General features: G+C 38.5%; 1 protein-coding gene across 1 annotated transcript in view; it reads right to left on the reverse strand.

Annotated features, from left to right (window-relative positions):
* Nucleotides 1-21,031, reverse strand: part of CUL3 (cullin 3) — a 51,851-nt gene that overhangs the window by 2,346 nt on the left and 28,474 nt on the right. Inside the window, exons 4-14 of the mRNA XM_054074377.1 lie at nucleotides 15,603-15,763; nucleotides 14,233-14,347; nucleotides 12,715-12,943; nucleotides 10,967-11,112; nucleotides 8,002-8,178; nucleotides 7,011-7,181; nucleotides 5,472-5,579; nucleotides 4,571-4,695; nucleotides 4,146-4,242; nucleotides 3,674-3,808; nucleotides 1,297-1,483 (exon numbers count right to left, since the gene is read on the reverse strand). Coding sequence (XP_053930352.1) covers nucleotides 1,297-1,483; nucleotides 3,674-3,808; nucleotides 4,146-4,242; nucleotides 4,571-4,695; nucleotides 5,472-5,579; nucleotides 7,011-7,181; nucleotides 8,002-8,178; nucleotides 10,967-11,112; nucleotides 12,715-12,943; nucleotides 14,233-14,347; nucleotides 15,603-15,763 — 1,651 coding nt within the window. The remainder of the gene's footprint in view (nucleotides 1-1,296; nucleotides 1,484-3,673; nucleotides 3,809-4,145; nucleotides 4,243-4,570; nucleotides 4,696-5,471; nucleotides 5,580-7,010; nucleotides 7,182-8,001; nucleotides 8,179-10,966; nucleotides 11,113-12,714; nucleotides 12,944-14,232; nucleotides 14,348-15,602; nucleotides 15,764-21,031) is intronic.

Genomic DNA, 21,031 nt, shown 5'->3' on the forward strand with positions numbered 1-21,031 from the left:
TTCATCAGTCAAGAAATCGTCCAACTTTAGCCCCTTCAACTCAGTTTTTTTGTACTGTTTTCCTCTTCTACTTATACTTTATTTCTGCCCCTACGTGCAGCTTTTCCTACCCTTTCACCCAAGCACCGTTACAACCAAGCCCTACTCCCACACTGCTACAGCACTTTCCCTCAGCCCTTCTTCACTTAAAAAGCCCCAGGCTTTAAAAGGACACACACAAGACTGCTTTTGCGCAAGGCAGAAGCAAATCCACAAGTATGAAATTGCTCTAACACCATCTTGAACTCCAAATCATATTCCCTGTTCAAAGACATTGGAGGAGCAGAAATGAACAAGCAGAATTCCACTAAAGCTCCAACGGCTGTCACAGAAGTCGCTTTAATTATGGCCATGACCAGAGGGTTCTCAACATCCTCATTTGGCTGCTGCACTCCTGCTCACCAGAAATATTCTCCAGACAAAGGAAACGTACTGACACCACAGCACTCTGCACGTGCACGAAGACAGCCTATAGCCATCGCTTATGCACAGCAGTATGTGCAAGGCAATGTACGTAGGTACTACTGGGTTCCACAAACTTACATTCTTGGACACAGCAGGTTGAACAGAAAACCAACAAGTTAATAACATGTGCAATAAAAAGCATGTGAATTACCAATGTTGCACATAAACTGCCAGGGATGCTGTGTATTTTATGTACGGAGATCTGCAGTCAGAAAATACTTTCAGAGGTACTAAAACTAAGAACTAATCTTTAAAAACTGCCTACGAAGTGTATCCTCAGCAATGCTACAAATTCAAATGACTTCCAGAGAGCTTTCTAGATCAAAGATAACTACATTACTTAGACACTACACAAATCAGCACTGTGATGAGATAATGAAGTGCCGTTGTGCTGATGAGCTTCTCTTCTTACTTGTTAAACCCCAATCACTGCCCCAAAACATAGCTACCTGGCACTTGGAAATAGGTCTTTTTATCATGGGCTAAAAACATCACTCATTTTCACAGCAGTACAGCTACTTGAGGCAATTTTCCTATTTCTGAATCAATCAGTAGTGTATTTTTCATTTTACAACTTAATTTGAATTTTCTCTCTCCTTCAACACCTCCTTTAAAGAGATAATTACAAATTTTGTAAAGTAAGAGGTTTAACTATAAATATAGAGAAAAGCATGGAAGTAAAATTTTCATTATATGTCCTTTACTTATATGGACGTTAATCTTGCAAAAGCTAATTTGACATTTTAAGGCAGTTTTGGGCCTGCAAGACAGTAAAATATAAAGCTCCCTTACCCGTCTGAATCTTGACTCTGTGTAGTTTTGATGTGAACTGATCATTCACTGTAAATATATGACCATTTTCTATTTCTTTTGATTTAGGCTCTTTTGTGAGAACACGTTGTGTTGGTTTGCCACACGCAAGGGACTGTAGGGCTCGAACCAGTTCTCTTTCGGGGATATCAGTTTCTTGTTGAATTTCCTAAAGAAAAATATCCTTATTACTTTACGACTATGGTAGAAGCAAGTATTTCGTTTCGCAAACAGCACTGATGGCTTAAGAAGTCTACCTTCAAGCATGCAAAATAATGCTGCTATGACAGTTTTGAGGCTTGAAAGGTTAAGATTCATGAAGTGGGTAAAGTGTCAATGTGTACTACGCAAAATGATCTGCCTGGGTCAATACAGGCAGTGAATTCTGTCAAGGAAACGGTCACCAAGAGCTGAAAACAGACAAATGAAAAACTAGCAGAAAAATACGCTGAGTATTAGAGGAGACTTGATTAGAAGAAATTCAATTCTTTGAAAGAATTAGCATTCTTTGAAGGCTTGCATGAAGATCCTTCCTCTCGGCTTCCAGGATCATTAACCTGGACCCATGCGGCTGCCAGTTCTTTTGCATACGTAAATAAAAAGCTGCTGTTTAGGAATACAATAAATGCATGCATTTTAGTGAGGGAATTTTACTGTGCAATAATCCTTTCAGTTTCTGTAGTATCTTATGCGTAATTTTTGCATCATCATTATCAGAAGGCTTAACGGCTATCAGGATTATTGCGAGGATCTTGTCAAGTTTGCAATCAATTACCACACTGAATGCAAAAGAAAACAGCAAAGCGTTCAACTGTGAAGGTAACTTCAAATTAATTTGTTCAGCTGAGAATCTGCAGAAATACTTGCACATCAGAGTTTTATGCTTTCACAAGCACAAACTACAAGCCATCACTCATGCTATGTTACAGTAAAAGCACTAATTTGATATGACAGAGAAACAATGGTTGCCCAGCACTCAGCAATTAATCATGGTATTCGATAATCAATGAACAAAGATGAAAGTCATTCTATTCAAGTTTTCATAAGCTTTTCTGGCTGGAGTTAAAGATGACTCCCACGCACTTCACCAAAGAAACCAAACAAAACAAATATGCCTTCTTAATGTTTTAGTTACAGTGGGACACAGTACAAGCTTAAGAACTCTCAAACCATAAATCAACAACACGCACAACTTCAAAGTGCACGGATCTACATCTCTATCATCTGGCCTTGATGAAATAAACTATAATTTAGAGAACATATCAAAACCTTTATTTTTCACTACTCCACAATATGTTATTTATTCATATATGAGTGAAGATCTACTACTTGTAACGCCTACATTTTTTTGGAATAAGGTAGCCACCAGCAATACCAACTTCAAGAAAAAATTCATTTTAAGTCCTTCTCTTTCCCCCCCCCCCTTCGAGTATTCTGCATAGAAAGTACTCAGGCTGTAATGCTCTGGCAAGAGACTTCACAACACACAGCTTTCCGTGCTCTAAATAAATCTTTCTCTGAACTACGAGTAGTTTAAAGCTTCTTATCAAACCCTCCCTTCCTTGATCCCAGCTGGGACTGTTTCAAAGAAACATTCAGTATTAACACACTAGACGTCTGTCAAAAGCTGAAAACAAAATCCAAATTAAAAGGCAAATGGTTACTATGCACAGCACAATCAAAAGTAGATGAGGAAACCTGGAAATCCATTCCATTTCAAACTGCTCCCATACTGCTTTAAAGGCTGCCAGTGCTCTCTCTCACAGAGATGTCTAAAACAAAACCATTAACTGACATTAACAACACAATGCTCAAACCTCAGAGCACAGAATCCTTCTCCCCTTCCAGTGTTGTCTTCATCATCCTCTATCAGCTGACTTCAATCTTTCCCAGGAATTCCCACTTAACCATTTTGCTGAGAATCTATCTGGACCTTCTTCATTGTCCTTTCTGGCTCACCAGCTCAGAGAAGGGATAAGAGTTTTGATTCAGCCCACACCTCACTCCTGCCTGCCAATTCAAGCATTTCAGTGTTTAAGAAGCCAGGATACAAACCGTTCTCCACCCTCTGGCCTCTAAACGCATATTCTCAGAGATAAAATGAGCAAATGGGGCCACCTGCTGCATTCCAACCTCAGGTTTTCTATAGCTCTACAGCCTCGGAGTAACCACACAACTCTCCAAAATGTCTGAAAACTTTTGCGTCCAAACAATCTCCATCCCTAGGACTGCTTCCAGGTGCATTGCTCATGATGTGTCCTGTATTTATTGGCTTGATCCACACTCAAATAGAAAGACAGGCAACTCAAGAGGACAAAAAAGTGCCTAGAACAGTTATTTAAAAACCACAACACTTTACCTCAAATGTGTATCTTTCTCTGTTGTTAAAGAGCATTAATATCGTCATCTGGAAAGTGGAGACTTGCAATATGTGCTTCCGTGTATTCGAGCCAGTTACTTGGGCACCTCCTACACCAACCTCTGAGCCATCTTCCTATTTTAAAATAACAAAACTACTATTAGATTATTCTTCACTGCAAAATATTTCAGCTTGGTAAGAATGAAGATCAAAATTACTGTTTTTCTACAAGGTAATCAAAGAGATAATGCCAAGTGATGCATTCAAATTAGATTTAGATGGGAAAAAATGTCAAAACAAAACTGCTGCAAAGGAAGAAACAGACTATAAAGGCGATGGAAGGCAGTTTTTTCTTATTCTAGTATAATTATATCAATGAGTAAACTTTCATTTTGCAAAACTCTGAAGTTATTGCAAATGTTAATTTTTTTTAAACAAAAGGTACAATATTTTCACAGTTGTGATACTTTACCTTTTTAACAGGCCCGTAGAAAGTGGCATTGAGATCTGCAGAACCCATGTGATGCTGGAGTGTCAGCTGTCGCCCACTATGTTTGGCTAAATAAAATCTGCAATAAAATTGAACCAAAACCTCAATATATAGGTCACATTTTGTATATAAGAGGAAATGACTTTAAAGAATTAGATGGACGTTTCACAACCATGACCATAAGAATTTTCTACCTTTTGCTTTTTCAAACATTAATGCTCATTAGAATTCTAATTAAAAGTTCCCAAAACCTCATAATGTGACTGCTGCATTCTCTGATGTTCACATAAACTGAGGAAGAGCAGGATGCTGGCATGTCTTTCCGTCTGATGGTAAAACGTATATGTAAGTGAAGCTTAAAAAGTTCTTCTTAAAATCTTTACCTAAAAATCTGGTTTAATACATACCTTCTAAATATTTCAAAAGCATGTCTGGGGGCTGGAGGGATGTTGCACTTTGGTGTGGCTGACTGTGTAGGCCAGTAACCTGTTGTGAGGACCCGCACTGTAAGATCAACACCACCTAATGAGACCTAAGGACAATTGGAAGAAAACATCCACTTTTTAAAAACATGATCATGTTTCACCATGTTTCTGTATCACTGCAGAATGTATAGAATTTTCAGAGAGTAAGAAAAAAAATAGACATAAGTCTATGAACATTATTTTTACAAGGCCAGACAAATGAATTCATCAATATCAGAGTAGATGGTACAGCAAAAATCTTTCACAGTATTCCATTTAAGACTCATATACTTCTTGACTGAACAGTCAGCTCTATATTTGGCAATCTGAACAAAACTAGGACTTCTCCTTTTAATAAAGCTATGAACTGCTTTGGGGAAGTTGAGTATGAGACGAAATGCTTGTCAAATACCTGCATCATGCAATATTTTTCTGACTGTTAGCATAAAATACAGATCATAATGAAAATTACTTTTAAAGAATGACCAGGCAGAAAGGGGAAGGCAGGCGCCGCTCGCCCCCTGGTGGCCGGCAGCGGCGCTGCAGCTGGAGCCCTTCAAGGGAACGAGGACAAGGAAGGGAAGGTGAAACAGGATTTTATGGAACGAAATTGGCCCCGCTCAAGTTGCGGATCAGGCTTCAAACCAAATTTTGTATTTACAGAAATAGTAACAAAGTCTGTCAGGTGGGAAACGCAGTCAAAGAAATGTAATTTGAGCACATTAACAAAATCTTCCTTTCCGTACACGTGGACTAACAAATTAAAACCCACAACACTTGGTAAAGATCTGGGGTTTGCACTGAAGTAAAAGAACAAGCACACAGGACCCCCTTCCCTACTTACCCCCGTTGCCTGCAGATGTTGCCTGAACTCATCCATGGTCGTGTTTGAGATGCTCATGTCCCTGAACATTCCTTCCAGTTTAGATGTGAACTGACATCCACATTCAGTCTACAACACACAGAACAACTTGTTGTGCCAGCACTACAAAAAGAGAGCTGCTGAAACTCAAACTGCAAGACTAATATTACTTCATACATCTCAAAAACATTTCTGTACATTTGGGAAATGGGAATCCCAGTAACATTACCTTCAGAACTTGAAATAAGTTTATTTTTTCATATAAGGATCTAATCCTACACAAATCAAATGTCGCTTCCCTTCCCTTTTTTCAGCTTCCTGTGCCACCTTAAAAATCGCTGTGACAGCTTATCAGACCAAGGCATATCAGACCCTGTCACTTGCTTTTTAGCATCACACTGTAAAGGGAAATAAAAACCTTTATTTTTATCAGAAAAAAAGCCCTGTTGTCCTAAGAGTGTCTAATTTTGAAGGTTTACCGCAGATTACCAAGTGAGATTATAAGACCTTTTGAGAAATAGGGGCATAAGCATATATAGATACAAGTGCATGCAAACATATGTTTGAGTTGCATATAAAGGACTTCCTGCCTATTTTAACACACATTGACACACACGGCAAAGGCAAGTGTGTTGGCTTCAGCATCCTAATCGCTGTGCAAAGACATGAGAAAAGAGGGCAGTTCCGGTCCACTGATTCCACCCTGAGAATGTATGCCCCGTGCCTTCTAAATCATCAACCAAGAGCAGGCAGAGAGGAAACTGGTAAAGAATTCATACTGATAATTTGGAATCAATACTGATGATTTGGAGAAATACGATGCAAATAGACTTTACTATCTGATGGAATATGAAGGTCAAAACCAAGTATCAGTAAAGTCTGATTTTAGGATCAGATCACTCGGGTTCCGAAGTTCCCTAGCCATTCACTACACCACTAATGCAGATACTGCATTAGAACTTGCTTCAAGGACTGTTCACTTTTAAGTTTTGTTTTCTTCTCCATCTCTTGGTCTATTTATTCCATAAATTGACCCAACTAACAAAAAATGTGTTTCCAGACCCTGATCTGAAGATCTTTTTTATTTTTCCTCCCCAATCTCTCTCAAACTACTTAATCAAAAAGGAACTGAGCATTGTCAACAGGCAACTAAAATACAACACAGGCAATAAAAATTCTACTGTGAATACCAGGAAATCTAGGATAAAACAGTCTCATCTTCGAATGCAGTCACTGGGTAACAGGAGTTATCCTCTTATTTGGAAACTCTTCAAAATTTTGAAATAAAGAGAACTTTGTTTTCTAGATTGCTCTCATCACGGGTGCTTTCCAGTATTCCCTTCTCTTTTCTTCCACAGAATCATGCCGAAAAATCTTTCATATTTTCTGTCAGGGCTTTAAATTCAAATCTGTATCTAACAGCAATCAAGACTTATGTTCTCTATATATTCCTTAATTCAAAACAGAAGAAACCATATTTAAGACAAAAATGAAGTATAAAGTGTGTAGATACTCTCTTACCTTTAATTTAGATATCATATTTTTCTCCGAGTCATCTGAAACACTCTTGTTTGTGAGAAGTCTTCTTGCCAAGTGCTGCTTGTAATAGCGTTCAAAAACATCTTTCTCTTGCATAAACCTAAACAGAACCATTGCCTTATCCAATATAGTTTCTACTTCTTGTTCTGTTAGCTGTAAAAGAAATAATTTGCTGCTTTTAACCTTTCAGCCCAAACTTCTTATAAAACCTGAATACTTAAAGCAATTCACAGCAAGCATATGGTCTAACAAGAAGCCTACAAAGAAGCCAACAAAATTGGTTCACATATGAACAACAGAGCCAACAGAACAGTGCACAAACTCAAGAGTGGAGAAAGAAATACATCTAAAATAGAGGGAAAAAGCAATTGAGAAGGAGAAAGGAGACGATGGATTAGTAGAATACCTCAAGGCATTAACATAGGAAGAGTTCCTAGGTAATTTTTTAAGTGTTTTTAAAAAAAGCACAGATGGAAATCAGTGTCAGGAGAACAAAAAGCTGGCTTGGAATGAAAGATTTTAAATGTTAAGACTCATTTTGCAAAGCCTGTTTAGTGCCACAACAAATAAAACAATTACTTATTTTATAAATAGAGTTTACTATTCGATTCCCAAAGCATCAAATGCATATAATAATATATTCAGCTTTATTCAGAGCCCCTGAAGCCTCAGTTGAACCATCTCATCCAGTTCCAGGTGCTGTACCCTCAAAAAAATCTCATGATGCTCTGCCAGGAGCAATCCAGGTGTATGGCTTCAGAGATGAGAGATAAACCACACAGCATGTTGAGATCTTTGTGCCTTATATTTCTATAAACTTATATCTGAAGTGTTACGAGCTTAGATGTGGTACATATACTTGTTTTAATGTAGTATTCCCATTTTTCTCAATGCAAAAATAATTCTGCTTAGTGTAATTTCACTCAAGTTTATACAGCAAAGGTCACGATCCTTTAAATTAATCCATACTTACTCCTTTGACTCCCTTTTTCAGCTTATCATCAATAAATAACGAGAGGTACTCTGGAGACCTAGAGTTGAGGTTGAGGAAGTACTCGAAGTCACCCGCAATCGTCTGTTTGAAGAGCCGGTCATTATTGAAAGATTCTTGAAGAAAGCGGTCAAACCTACCCTTCAAATCCAGTAAACCCTTTAAAAAAGGTAAAAACATTTTCACTGATTTGAAGTTGCAAGCTGTAAAACAGTAATAATAGATGAAGTCATAGAGAAGACCATGTCAACAGTCAAAGCCATAGAACTGCTTGGTTGGAAAATACCTTTGAGATCAAGTCCAACTGTATCTGTCGACTACTAAACCACATCCCTGAGCACCTCATCTACCCATCTTTTAAACACCTGCACGGATCAGGACTCAATCACCTCCCTGGGCAGCCTCTGCCAGTGCCCAATAACCTTTTTGGTGATGAATTTTTTCCTGATGTCTAATTTGAACCTCCCATGGCACAACTCGGGCCATTTCCTCTCATCCTATCGCCTGTCACTTGGGAGAAGAGACCAACATCCATCTCACTACAAACTCCTTTCAGGGAGTTGTAGATAGTGACAAGGTCTCCCCTCAGCCTGCTATTCTCCAGGCTAAACCACCCAAAGCTCACTACGGTTGGCACTGTAGGACAGTATCTCAAATTTCATTCCCTTTTTTCAATACCAACAGCTGCCATAAATCTCTTACTGAAGCAATTTTCAGAAAAACTGGCTAAAATATTGGTGTCAAACACGGCTGCAGCTTGCTGTAACAGGCTGCTCAAAGATTAAGAAACTTTATTATTCACTCTTGTTAAATAGGCTGATTTACTGTATTTTAAATCCACAACTTAATGGAGGTATTCATTGTACTTGTTAGGCCTTTTCTATTTCTATAGCTGCTGCCATAAATTCAGGACATGGGAAAGATGAGGCAAAGCACCCATTAACCCTGTCCCTAGAGCTACAAAGCAAGTTTGAGGACAAAACACATTGCCTAATCTTCTTAGGTCTGCCTCTCTCCCCATAATTTCAGTTCAGGGACATGCTCTGCATTATTTAGACATATTTCTTGCTGACCTTTGAGAGTCACCGTGAACACATCAACATTAGAAATAAGCAATCAGTGTGAAGCTCACAGGCCTGAATGGAACCACTTCCTCTGAGCTAACCACCAGATTCCCATCATCATTTTCAGCGGTTGCACCACCTTCACCCAGAGATGAAACAATTGAGTGCAGAATGGGGAAACATCTTAATCACCTGAGCACCTTGCTAAGTATGTCTGATACCTACAGGGTTTAAGCAGCATTTGGGGCATGGGGAATTTCACTTGTGAGTTAAATTTATCAAGGATAATGACTGCCACAAAAAGTGTTCAGGTTAAATGGTCTTAAAGTCCTCCCTTTCTGAAGACTATTTCTGTGTGGTTACTTAAAGAAGCCATTCAAGAATTACTCAAAGAAATATTGTTCCTTAGAAGCTCACCATCTCACTTACAGAAGTGGTCTTCAGACAGGCTAATTATTGTGTATTAGAAATATTAAATTCAAAGTAAATCCCACTATCTCTCTGTTTACCAAGGTTAGCTTATGTCTCCTCTCCAGGAGCATCTCATGTGAACAACCTGGTGTTGAACAGGAGAAACTTAGTACCTGAAGACATAACATTTCAACATCCCTTCAAATTCTTATAAGAAGTTTGAAATCTAATCCCTTTGGAATGCTTTTGCAACCACCTCACCAATTACGCTCAGGGATTGGTGATCCCATGTGACAGAAGCCAGGCTGCACTGAGATGAAGTTTTTTCATTGATGGTATAACGTATCTTCCTCTTTTGTCTCCTGGCTGCTATTTCAGTTCCTGAAATACTCAGATGGCCATGGCTGAGAGGTTAAGAGTGAGGAGGTTTCTCAAGTCATAGGTATTTTTCTCTTCTTCCATTGTGTCAATGGAAGCAGAGGATAAATCTTTTTGGGGGTTTAGCAGTAATCATAGATTAATCACTCCCCTAGGAACTTTTCTTGAGATGGTTGGGGTAAGCACTAACAGGCTGAGGACGAGCTCTGCCAAACAATGTGCAGTATGGCTGTAACTTTTCCTCACCTTCATTATGCTATTCACCTTTGTAGCAGGAAACATCAATAGCACGATTAAATTTTTAAGTCTCTCTCAATTAAACTGTTATGATACGTCTTTGGCTAGGAGTAAAAATTACTTCGAAGTCATATGGGCACTTATTTTTCACATCATTTGTCCCCTCTTTTTTTTTTCCCAAATTGTACCACCACAAAAAATGTAACAGCCCTTAATAATGAAACCTAATACATCTCAAAGGGTATTCTCTTCGCTTTTTAACAGTCCTTGGAGAGGTGATTCTTCCCCAAGCTCAGCAGGAAATTTATTTCAGTGTTGCCAGAAAATTAATAATCCAATTCCTGTTTCTCAGGGAGACCACAAACTAAGCAAGTAATTTTTTATGATAACACATTCACCTCTCAGTCATAGTTAATCTTGCCATGTAATACTGTCATGTGATTTTTGTCTCAACAAACACCAATAGCTAACATAACAAAAAATTAAACAAAAAAGCTACTATAAAGCTATTTGCTAGCAGATGTACAACTCACTGTGGATACAAATTAATTTGGGATAAAAACCAAAAGGTTCCCAGCAGTTACAGAATTAGCTTGAATATGCTGTTTAATAAAGCAGCTACCAAGCGCACAAAAACTGAACGTGTACTTTTACAAGCAACTTAGGTAAAAGAAGAGGTCTAAACATGTCTGATAAATTAGAAAATGTAATTTTAAGCAAAATTAATAAGCTACATTTATAATAATAAATCCTTTTGAATCTGTATTAAGGTTTACCTTACCAATCACGTAGTTAACTCTTACTCTGGGGTATGTGGGGAAAAATGGAAGAGAAGAAAGTTAAAATGCTGTAACTACCTGAATGTAGTCAACTGGATTCTTTCCTTCTCCCTCTTCAGAAACTAGTGCTTTGCCTTGCTCCCTCAGATATGAGCTCATGCACTCACACATTGTCTTCAGACCATTTGGTACACGGCTAAACAACTTGTACATGCAAGCAAGATCTGGAAACAAGAACAAGATATTATGCAGGATACCATGCCTGTTAATTCTGTAACTAAGTCATTTCATAGCAAAAGATGACAGTAAAAATTCAGCCACTTGAGCCACAAAAACCATCCTGGTAACAGGTAGGGCACTAGAAACCTCTGATGTTCCCTTGGCTACGCCCCAGACAACATGCTGAATGTAACGGCCACAAAATTAAACACAAAGACTGGATTCAATTATTCTAGGTTGTCTATAGAGCACGGAATCTCCTGTTGCTTATCCCCAGGCCAGCAAAAGTCGGTGCTTTCACTGAAGGACAGCGTGCTTAAAGCTTCAGTAAGATTGTGTTTTCCAGTGGTATTTAAGAATGTAGCTTCCAAGATTATCATCTCAAAAATTCAAATACTGTAGTAAAAATAAGAAAAAAAAAGTTGAAGCAAATAGGACAATGCTAGTGATGTGCTTGTTTCTGTATTTAAAGAAAAATTTGAGTTGAATTCATATTTGTCTTAAGGTCAGCCATATAATTTTACACTACTTTGTTTCATCCATCTAAAATCATGAGAAATGGCTTAACCACAGGTTTCCAAAAGAGCAGTCCACCCTTGTACAGTCATGTGAAACTGTATCTTCACAATGCAGCAAGTATTTTCTCTCTAGCATTCAAAGAAATCAAACCAAGACCTATCAAAGTTTATAGGCTTTTATAGATACATAATTCCTGTATCTTATGAACACTTTTACGTCCTTGTACCCTCAGCCTGAAGGCTATCTTAACTGGATATCAAACAGAAAATATTAAGTGTAGTATCATCACTTCCCTTTTTCACTACAGTAATTTTCTTTTCTTGCAGCTAAGAAATTTGCTCACTTTGTCACTCCATCATCTCGTAAATGTGAAGCTGCTTTAATGAACAAAGGCCATTAATCTAAGCAGCAAGTCTTTTCCCCATTCTCACAGCTTCAGCATGAGCACTGATTTCTTAATATAGATATTACAACCACTCTATTATGCTGCTTTAGAAACTTACAATCCATCTCTTCTCATTGTAACTTTTGTTCAGGCATTCTGTCCCACATGAACCTCTACTAGGAAAAACAAATCAAGCCAAGCCTTTCTTTTTCCACCACTTCCATCAGCTACTTATCCTTCAAAAACAGTCACCTTTTTTTCTGCAAAGCCCTTTTCCCCAATTAGTCCTGCAATACTTCTATCAAGTCAGTCAGTCATTCACACCAGTACTTCTTAAATCACTGCCCGTGGACCAAAAATTTCAGTGCATTTTGATGGCTACATCCTAGAGGAGTGAAAGTAATAAAATGGCTCATGGAAAACAGTTAACCAAGACCACTACAACAGATTTGTACTTTTAAGAGATACTTGGCTTACCAAAAAGTAAATGTATCTGGCAATAAACAGAAAGGAGTTACCCATACGGGCTCTGTGTTAAGAGCCTTCTAAAAGTCTTGTAAGTAATATTCTCAGATGGTTGCAGAACAGGCTCAAAGTATTTTTATGATTACATAGGAACAGAAACGTCAAACTCCATTTATCCTATGTTTCAAAACAACAAGCAGCACCCTAGGCATCTGTATCCCATATGATTCAGTCTTACCTTCTGTCTTCCCATTTTTCAGCATATGAACTAGCCCAGAATTCTCCATTTCCACTATCGTTTTCATATGCTTGGAAATAAGTTCCCTCTCGACAACTTTCACAATTGGTTCTTCTGTTGATTTATCCAGACAATGCATCACTCGTTCTATTTCTTCATTAATTCTAGCTTCTACTTTCTTTATATATACAGAAGCACTGTTTTCAGCTAAAAATTTCTGACTTTCCATCTGTGAGGAACACAAATTAATACTGTAGACTTTTTTTACAGAGGAAAAAGGAAACATACCAGTTATGTCGGATCAACATGGATTAGCAAGTTCAAATGAAACCCAGCAAGTCCAGCAAATAAGATCACTAGACCCGCAAGATTTACACGCATACTTAACACAAAACACAAGTTCTGTGACACTGACCGTATTCCATACATAAGGGCATACATACAATATGAACACGGTATTTTTAACACTAAAACAACTTAAGCCAACCCAGTGACTAACTAGAGTTTTAGCCACAGCTCCAAAGTAAAAAAACAGGGTGGGGAGAGGGAAGAGGCAAAGATTTCTTTCAAACACCAGTTTATGGTATATTTATGAGTTTTGAGGAGCAACAGTTCTTGTTATTCTTGTTAGTAACAATGCTGAGCACATTACTCCACATCAAACTTTCTGCGCATACCTGTCATCACAGTCTTTTGGACTTGAAAGATTATTTTTTTTTTTAAGGCAGACCCAAGAAATAGAACTTAAGAAAAATAACTACTTGCGTAGCACCAATGAAAACCAGAATGCAATGACTTTTAAAAGGTTGTGCATCACATGCTTCTGATTTTCAAAGCAGCTTGGAGATCAGAGGGTGTGACAGACAGTCGATCCCTGCGTAAGAACTCTGAGACTGACAAATTATCTTTTAATGTTTTACAATTTCCACCCATTTCTAACAACAGAGGAGCATGACTGTGCTCAATAACCATTCAACTGGCTTTTTTTTCCTGAAGCTCTCTCTTTAAAATACTATGAAATATTTAATACTAGCTATTCAGTGGCTGGTCAACAACTGGAGAGCCACTTGGATACACTTAGTTCCCTGACTGGGTTCATTTTGCTACAAAACATAAGACTCAGGAATGTAGACACTATAAAGGAAGCAAAGGTTCCTCAAAGGCAGTTTGACAGGCAGTCTCCCCTCTCCATTCCCCGTCCAAAACAACTTGAATCTTTCATTGCACTGGCATTTCAAAAAGACTGTGGCAGCAACACAAGGGTGCACGAAAGAGCCCAACGCAGGCACAAATGAGCAAAATGTTTACCTCACAGGCTCTCAGCACCCGTACCTCAAAACTACTTTCAAATTATAATTTGTTACTACTTCCGCAAAGTTAGTAGTTTTTTTTTCTTAATTCATTTAAGGGAGATTGACATACTCATCAAACAAGTAGCGATTACTTAACAGTACCACCAATTCTCACAATTCCAATCAGTTATAACATTCCAAATATAACATTACAACACTGCTGTACCTGAAAAAATTCTGCAGACATCTCCAAAAATGGAGCCTCAAAGTCTTCTTCATAGACTGACCTTCCTTCAAGACCTAGAATCATTAACATCTGGCAAGCATTTCTTATTGCGCCTCTGCCAAAAAGTAAGTTGTTAACAACTTCAGAAATCTCCATGCTTGTAAGACAGAATACACAGAACAACTCAGAACAGAATAGCAACTTAAATCAAATATAGGAATCAAAAGTCTACCCTTTGGTACATGACAGGTTTTTGAGATGATTACAGGAACCAACCAGATTTATGGCTTCTGTTCTAAATTAAGAAGCTCAGAATTTTTATTAAATATTTTAAATGCAATGATAAGGAAGCAGGTCTCAAGTTCTGCTAACTCAGAAAACTATTAAGAATATATTTCAACATAAAAGAAACTGACCAAAAATATTACTTCAAAGAAAAGGGAATACTGCACATGTAGGTTGGAATTGAGCAATTCAAAACAACTGCATAGATGAAAGTTGCTGTGCAAAGTTTGGGGGGGTTGTTTGTTTGTTTTAAAAAGCAACACAAAATGAAAATGCATCAGCAAGCTACGCATTTGGTTAGGCTCAGAAACACAGTAATAACATGTAAAAACAAAAGAACTGCATCCAGGAAAAAATTCCACTTTCTGGCAGCAGGGGACAACACACAGCTGTTGCCAGGGAGTATATTTCTCTTCATAAATTGCGTGTTAAGCAATCTCGGTCACAGAACTGCAGCCAAAGCAGCATGGAGTTTACAGATCTCCACACCCAACAGCTGCTCTGAAACTGGAGCAGCACAAGAGAACTTGGAAATGTGAAGTTACTTCAGCTGCAGCATCTGCAGTGTGGGGCACAGAACTCCACAACTGCTGGACTGGCCAGAGAACACAAGGAACAGATTGAAAAGCTCAGAGATGCAACAGAACTACCAAGAAACAGATGAATCAAAACATAAGGAAAACAGAACGAAAAAAAGAAGACTTCAAAACCAAAAAACAGGTAGAAGAAAATTGAACAATCTCTCGGTACAGAGGAAACAATGGTAGCAAGAGGCAGAGAACTGTCAAAACACCACTTCTGTAACCAAATGGTCTTCCACAAGGCAGTAATGGAGAAACTTAATGAGAGATGTAATAAAAAATACAAGACAAACATTAAAAATGCATTGATGAGCTTCCCCATTTACCATTACGCTGAATCTTAACATGCAAAGCAATTTGTTACTCCAGATTAGGAAGAAATTTTACTTGTGATCAGAAATGTGAACTTAAGTAATGATTTACTTGTGTACGTTCTTGATTTATCCTCTAAAAATTGACAAGTTATTATTTACACCAACAGACAGCCACTTACAAACACCTTACCTGTCTACAACTTCTCCTTTCCTTTCTCTTGCAATCATATCCAACAGAGTTTGCCGCAGGTGATCCCTAATACAGCCATAGCGCACAACCTGATCTCGAAAAATGATCAAGCCCAAATTGTAGACATTCTCCACGTTATTTTGTTGCACATACACACGGTCCTACAATGAAGGCATACACATCTCATTCAATTCAGTACACCCACGGTATTCAAAATTGCAACAGATTGGTCATATATCCACAGTACAGAAATAAGAAAATTCATTTTCTCTTCTTTCTTCAGAAAATGAAATTATGAATACTCTCAAAATTCAACATCAGTCCCATTTTCCAAAGCTTCACTTACACAGAAAGTCTACTTTGCACAAGAGTCTAAGTACAGCACTTACGACTGAAGCGTGCCAGAACAAATCTACAGCCTTGCCACTTTTTCATTTGGGGGCAGGAGAATCCCCAAGTACTGAAAAAAATCTCACATCACAAGCTGAAAGAGGTTTTATTGATCTACTCAAACCCCTTCCACCCACCCCTTTTTGTTGTTTAAGAAAAATGAATTCTTTTTTCTCCATCTCCCACATATCCTCCCACCACTCCTTGAAGACAGACAGTTCCCCCTCAGCATTCAGTGAAACTTGCTGAAATAACAACAGAAGAAAAAGCAAAGCCAAAAAGATAGTAGTTACACAATCAAAGCATTTATGGACTGGTACTGCACAATTTTATGTAAGGACTTCTGTTGAACCTGCATTAAAAAAAATATCACTTTCATTCAACTTCAGCATGTATCCTGACATCTTGTTACGTCTCATTACAGTCACCACACACACACTCCCAAAGAATAAAAGGGACATGGGAAAGAATCACAGAATGGTTTGAGTTGGAAAGGATCTTAAAGCCCCCCTGTCATAGCCATGGACACCTCCCACTGGACCAGGCTGCTCAAAGCCTCATCCAACCTGGCCTTGAACACCCCCAGGGACAGGACAGCCATGCTTCTCTGGGCAACCTGCACCAGCACCTCATCACCCTCACAGTGAAGAAAGAATAATATAATTTATATGTTTCAATATGGGTTTAAATTCTCTCTCCCTGCGCCACCTTGGTCCATAGGAAGGATAAATCTCCTCAACCATCTACCAGCCCTACTACCTACGTGTACAAACCTAGGCCAACCCCCAGAGCAACATTCTAAGTCCACAGCACAGACCCTACTGTACAGAGCTGACATCTGCTGAGCAGACACCCTGAGTTTTAATCCTTGCCATAGACACGCTTCAAAAATTTTCTTCCCGTTTTCTATTCCTCTCTCCCAACTTAACAACTCTCTAGAACAAGAAGACAGTTATAGCAGACAGAAAATGAGTGTATTCACTTAATATCCAGTAGTGCCATACAAGATAAGACCATTTAAAACAATATTAAGAACAGAAAAAAGGTGAGTTATTACAAACTATTTCTGAGATGAGCACCAATTATTCTGTCAGGGCAAAACCCATTCATCTAATGCAATAGTTTAGGTAATTACTAAAAATACTGTTTTACTATCATGCAAGTCTCAGCATGATATTGTTAGAAAAAGGTAATAGCTTTGTACCCACTCACAAATGTGAATGTGATATGGTTTTGTGAGAATTCACATAGCCGTAACAAAACAAAAACATAATCAAGTTCTATAAAGGATGAAAATCAGTGTTTGAAATAGATTACAAAGATTACCTTCTCCAGTGGTTGCAATAGTTAAGTGCTTTACTACACACTCGGAAATTAAGAGTAAAGTTACTCAAACACACAGAAAACTAAACTTAAAAACCCCTAAACTGACATGCTTCAGACTATGGAAAAAATAACAAAATTTTAAGTTTACTTAAACTCTGCAATTAGAAGAAATCAGAAGGAACAGCCATCACGCCCTTTAGTGTTTCAGCAGCTGAACCTAAGTGGCAAAAGTACTCCTATACTGACTCTATTCCACATAGCCACTTAATGACCGGAGGGAAGTGAAACACTGGGTCCCACAACTCAGGAATGATTTCCCAATCCCACCCTTCAGACAGGCAGCACTTAATTGAAAGGAAAAAACAGGATGAGAGCAGGTCAGATATGCATACTGCGTGGCTCATGAAGCAAGCTCAGTTCTGCCTCAATCCAAGAAGGTTACTAACCAGTCTCGAAGTCTGTTCAGCAGCACACGGTGGTCTAGATACTTGTATGCTACTCTAATTTTTGTGTTAGGTAGGAACAGGGTTATTTATTTCACTCCCTTATTTACACACTTGCATCAGCAACAGAAGTAAACATGATTCTGAAAGCAGACAAACTTCAAATACACCTTCAAGCAGATGAAAGACTTAAAAAGCAGTGCCCAATATACTGTATAACTTGAGGAGAAAAGAATACATATATTATTTCCAAAGAACATTCACAGTCTTCTGAAGCACGGGCAGCAGGGTATCAAAATGGATTAAAGTCCTGGTCATGACTCATCTGCAGAGCTTCTGTTGTGGCAGTGCTAAACACTGCCATTAGGAAATGAAATAGGAACTGCACTGGAAACTGCTCGCAGTGTAACCGCAATGCCTCTTTGGTGAGCCAGGTTGCTCTACACTACTCAAATTAGAGTAGAAGCACTCATGTTTCTGATACTGCTGATTCGCTTTCCATTGGTAAGTGATCACTTTTACTGGAAGGTCTCCCAAACTGAAAAATTAATCTTGGAGACAGGAAGCCCCATTTGGGAACAGGTTCGACTGACACAGCTGCATGCTACTGAGCACCAGTCACTTCCCACGGGGAGCAGCAGCAGGTGCTTAAAAGGTAAGAGTAAGTCTCAGGAGACAAGGGTGGAGTTTCAGACAGCAATTATTCATCAACTACAGTGCTGCTGACACTGCAGAACAATCCTGGTCTCATCGGAAGACGGTTACCTGCTGTAGAACATCACTAGCTACATTTTGCCCCATCTCTGTATAAGGATGCCCTGCCTGGATGATGCAGCCTTCAGATACCACTGTGTATCTATAGCAAGTGTCTTTGACTCCAGTTCCAAAAACAAATACGATGCTTCTCCCTGCTACCTTGTGCAGAAGCTATGAACCACGACAGTCATTATGCCAGAGGTTGAAACTTACACAGCCAATCTGTCAGTGCTGGTCTAAATCAAGAAATCCACTTTGGGCACCCCACAGATGAGAAGGGAATTCTCCACCTTCTGCAAAACACATCGCTGTACCGGCAAGAGCAATTGCTCATTTCTGACAAGTGTTTCACCTGCAGTACCCATATGCCTATAACACTGCTACGGACGTAACTGCCGAGTTTGCATACCTGAAATTGCTTTAAATTTCGTAAGCACAAGTACTGAAGGAGGGACAGCACAGAATCCAGTTTAGTCCATTTTCCAGAAGATGTTCCAAGAAAACTCACACTCATGTAACTTGAAGAAAAGATCAAACAACTGCACCTCTGCTTTTGCTGTTACAGTAGTTCAATAGAACCTATTGCAGGCACGTCTGCCTACACTGCAGCCACACACAAGCCCAAATTTCAGGTATGTCCAAACACAGTATGTTACTTCACTACTTTGACATGTCTCAGCACATGATCTGACTTAGTGAGGATGCTGTTTGGGCCATGACCTCACTGCTGCAGTACTTCAGTGCTCGCCGCAGACACTGCCATGACTTTACAGAGCATTACATCTATTCTGGCACTGACTCCCACAGCCTAAACACGTACAACAAAAGAAGGAGAGCTTCTGTGTAGTGCACATCTACTACAAAACACAGCAGAACTACACGAACTTGAAATTCAGTGGTGGAAACCGCAGTATCTCAAGAAAGTCAGATTTCTCTTTATTGTGCAATGTCAGGTTGCAAAACCATGCACTAGAACTATGATTTACAACAGACCCCAAACCAACTAGGCTTTTACCGGACAGCACCCCAAGACAAGGTGCAATTATAAGGTGAGCTTTCAGAATGTCTTGTGGCGAATGAAATCCTGCCATAAACCTCAAAGCGCAAGTATTCTACTTATTAAGTATCATAATTCAAACCTCACTGAACAAAATATAAGCATTTCTAAGAAAAGATTTATTTGAATTAAATGTTAGAAGTGGCCAAATTAAACAGAATAAAGACTGAAGTGGGTTGGAGAGGTGCCATTTTGACTTCGATTATATGAGAGCTAATGGCTGAAAACAAGCTGGAAAATAAACACGGCATTAAACCAGATATAGTTTAGTTTAGGATGTACAATCATTCGGCTCAAGCAAGAATTTAACAGTGAGATCAGAGAAGATGTTAAATGTTTTACTTTTTTTCACTGCCACCAGTGAAAGTGTTAGGTAACAACAGGTACATTTCCTGAACAGATGGGTAAGTAACAGGGATGGCCTACAAAATAAGAGGAGGATGAGGTTATCCTTTAGTTATAAACATATAATTGCACGTACTTCTCCTGATGTAATACAAGTACATCAATTTACAATGCCTGGTGACTTGAGTTTAGACAGCATTTGGTTTTTTTAAAGAAGATATTTTTAATGTAAATTATATTAGCTGTGCCTGAATTAAAATGTATAAACACCTTCTGATATAAGCATAGCACCAGAAAACTACATTTTATTCAGCCTCAACATCTTAAAAAAAGAACAAATCATTCCTTGTTTTATAAAGTTCTTGCAAATTGTTTCTTTGAAGAGCTGTCAGTCCTCCTCTTTGATAGATGCGCCTCCACTTTATAATTCTATGGTACTAGCAGCTTTTTCAAGCTTTTTGAATTAACATAGAGTTAATGCTAGAAGCTTCCTGCTCTTAGTCTCTTTCCAATGAGTAGAAATATGTTTGCCTCAACCGGACACCCCAATGAGAAAGGTGAATCTACAAATCTTTGAGCCTAGTCACTTTAAACCATAGCTTATGCTTTAATTTGTAATCAAAGCACATATTCGCTTACAACATTATCTTATGCCCCTCTACGGAAAGGAGGGAAATAATCCACTCTATCAGCTCCTTGCATTAGACAGTTTTATGTTCCATTATATGTGTTCAACAGACATCAGTGGTCCGAAAGTTTGACTTTTTTGTAAAAGCATTTTTAAAGAAAAATTTATATTTTTACTATTATACTATAAAAATATTTCATTGCATAAGTATCTTTTCTGTTTCTTTGGGTCTATTTTTGGTACAAGGGAAAAAGCCTACAGAGGGCAAATACTTGACACTAAAGAGGAGGCCTCAACTGTTCACCCACTTGAAATAATCAGGAACCATCAAACTGCATATGAAAGACTACACCCAGAGGTATTTGATTTTATTAGTTTATTATTCTGTTCTGAATCTAAAATGTAACCAATGAAATCAAACTTGGACTTGTATGAATACTGCAGGTCTCCATGTTGTGAAGTTCTGGTGGAAAGAAAGAAGGCA

Source organism: Cuculus canorus, chromosome 9 (assembly GCF_017976375.1).
Source record: "Cuculus canorus isolate bCucCan1 chromosome 9, bCucCan1.pri, whole genome shotgun sequence".
Lineage (NCBI taxonomy): Eukaryota > Metazoa > Chordata > Aves > Cuculiformes > Cuculidae > Cuculus > Cuculus canorus.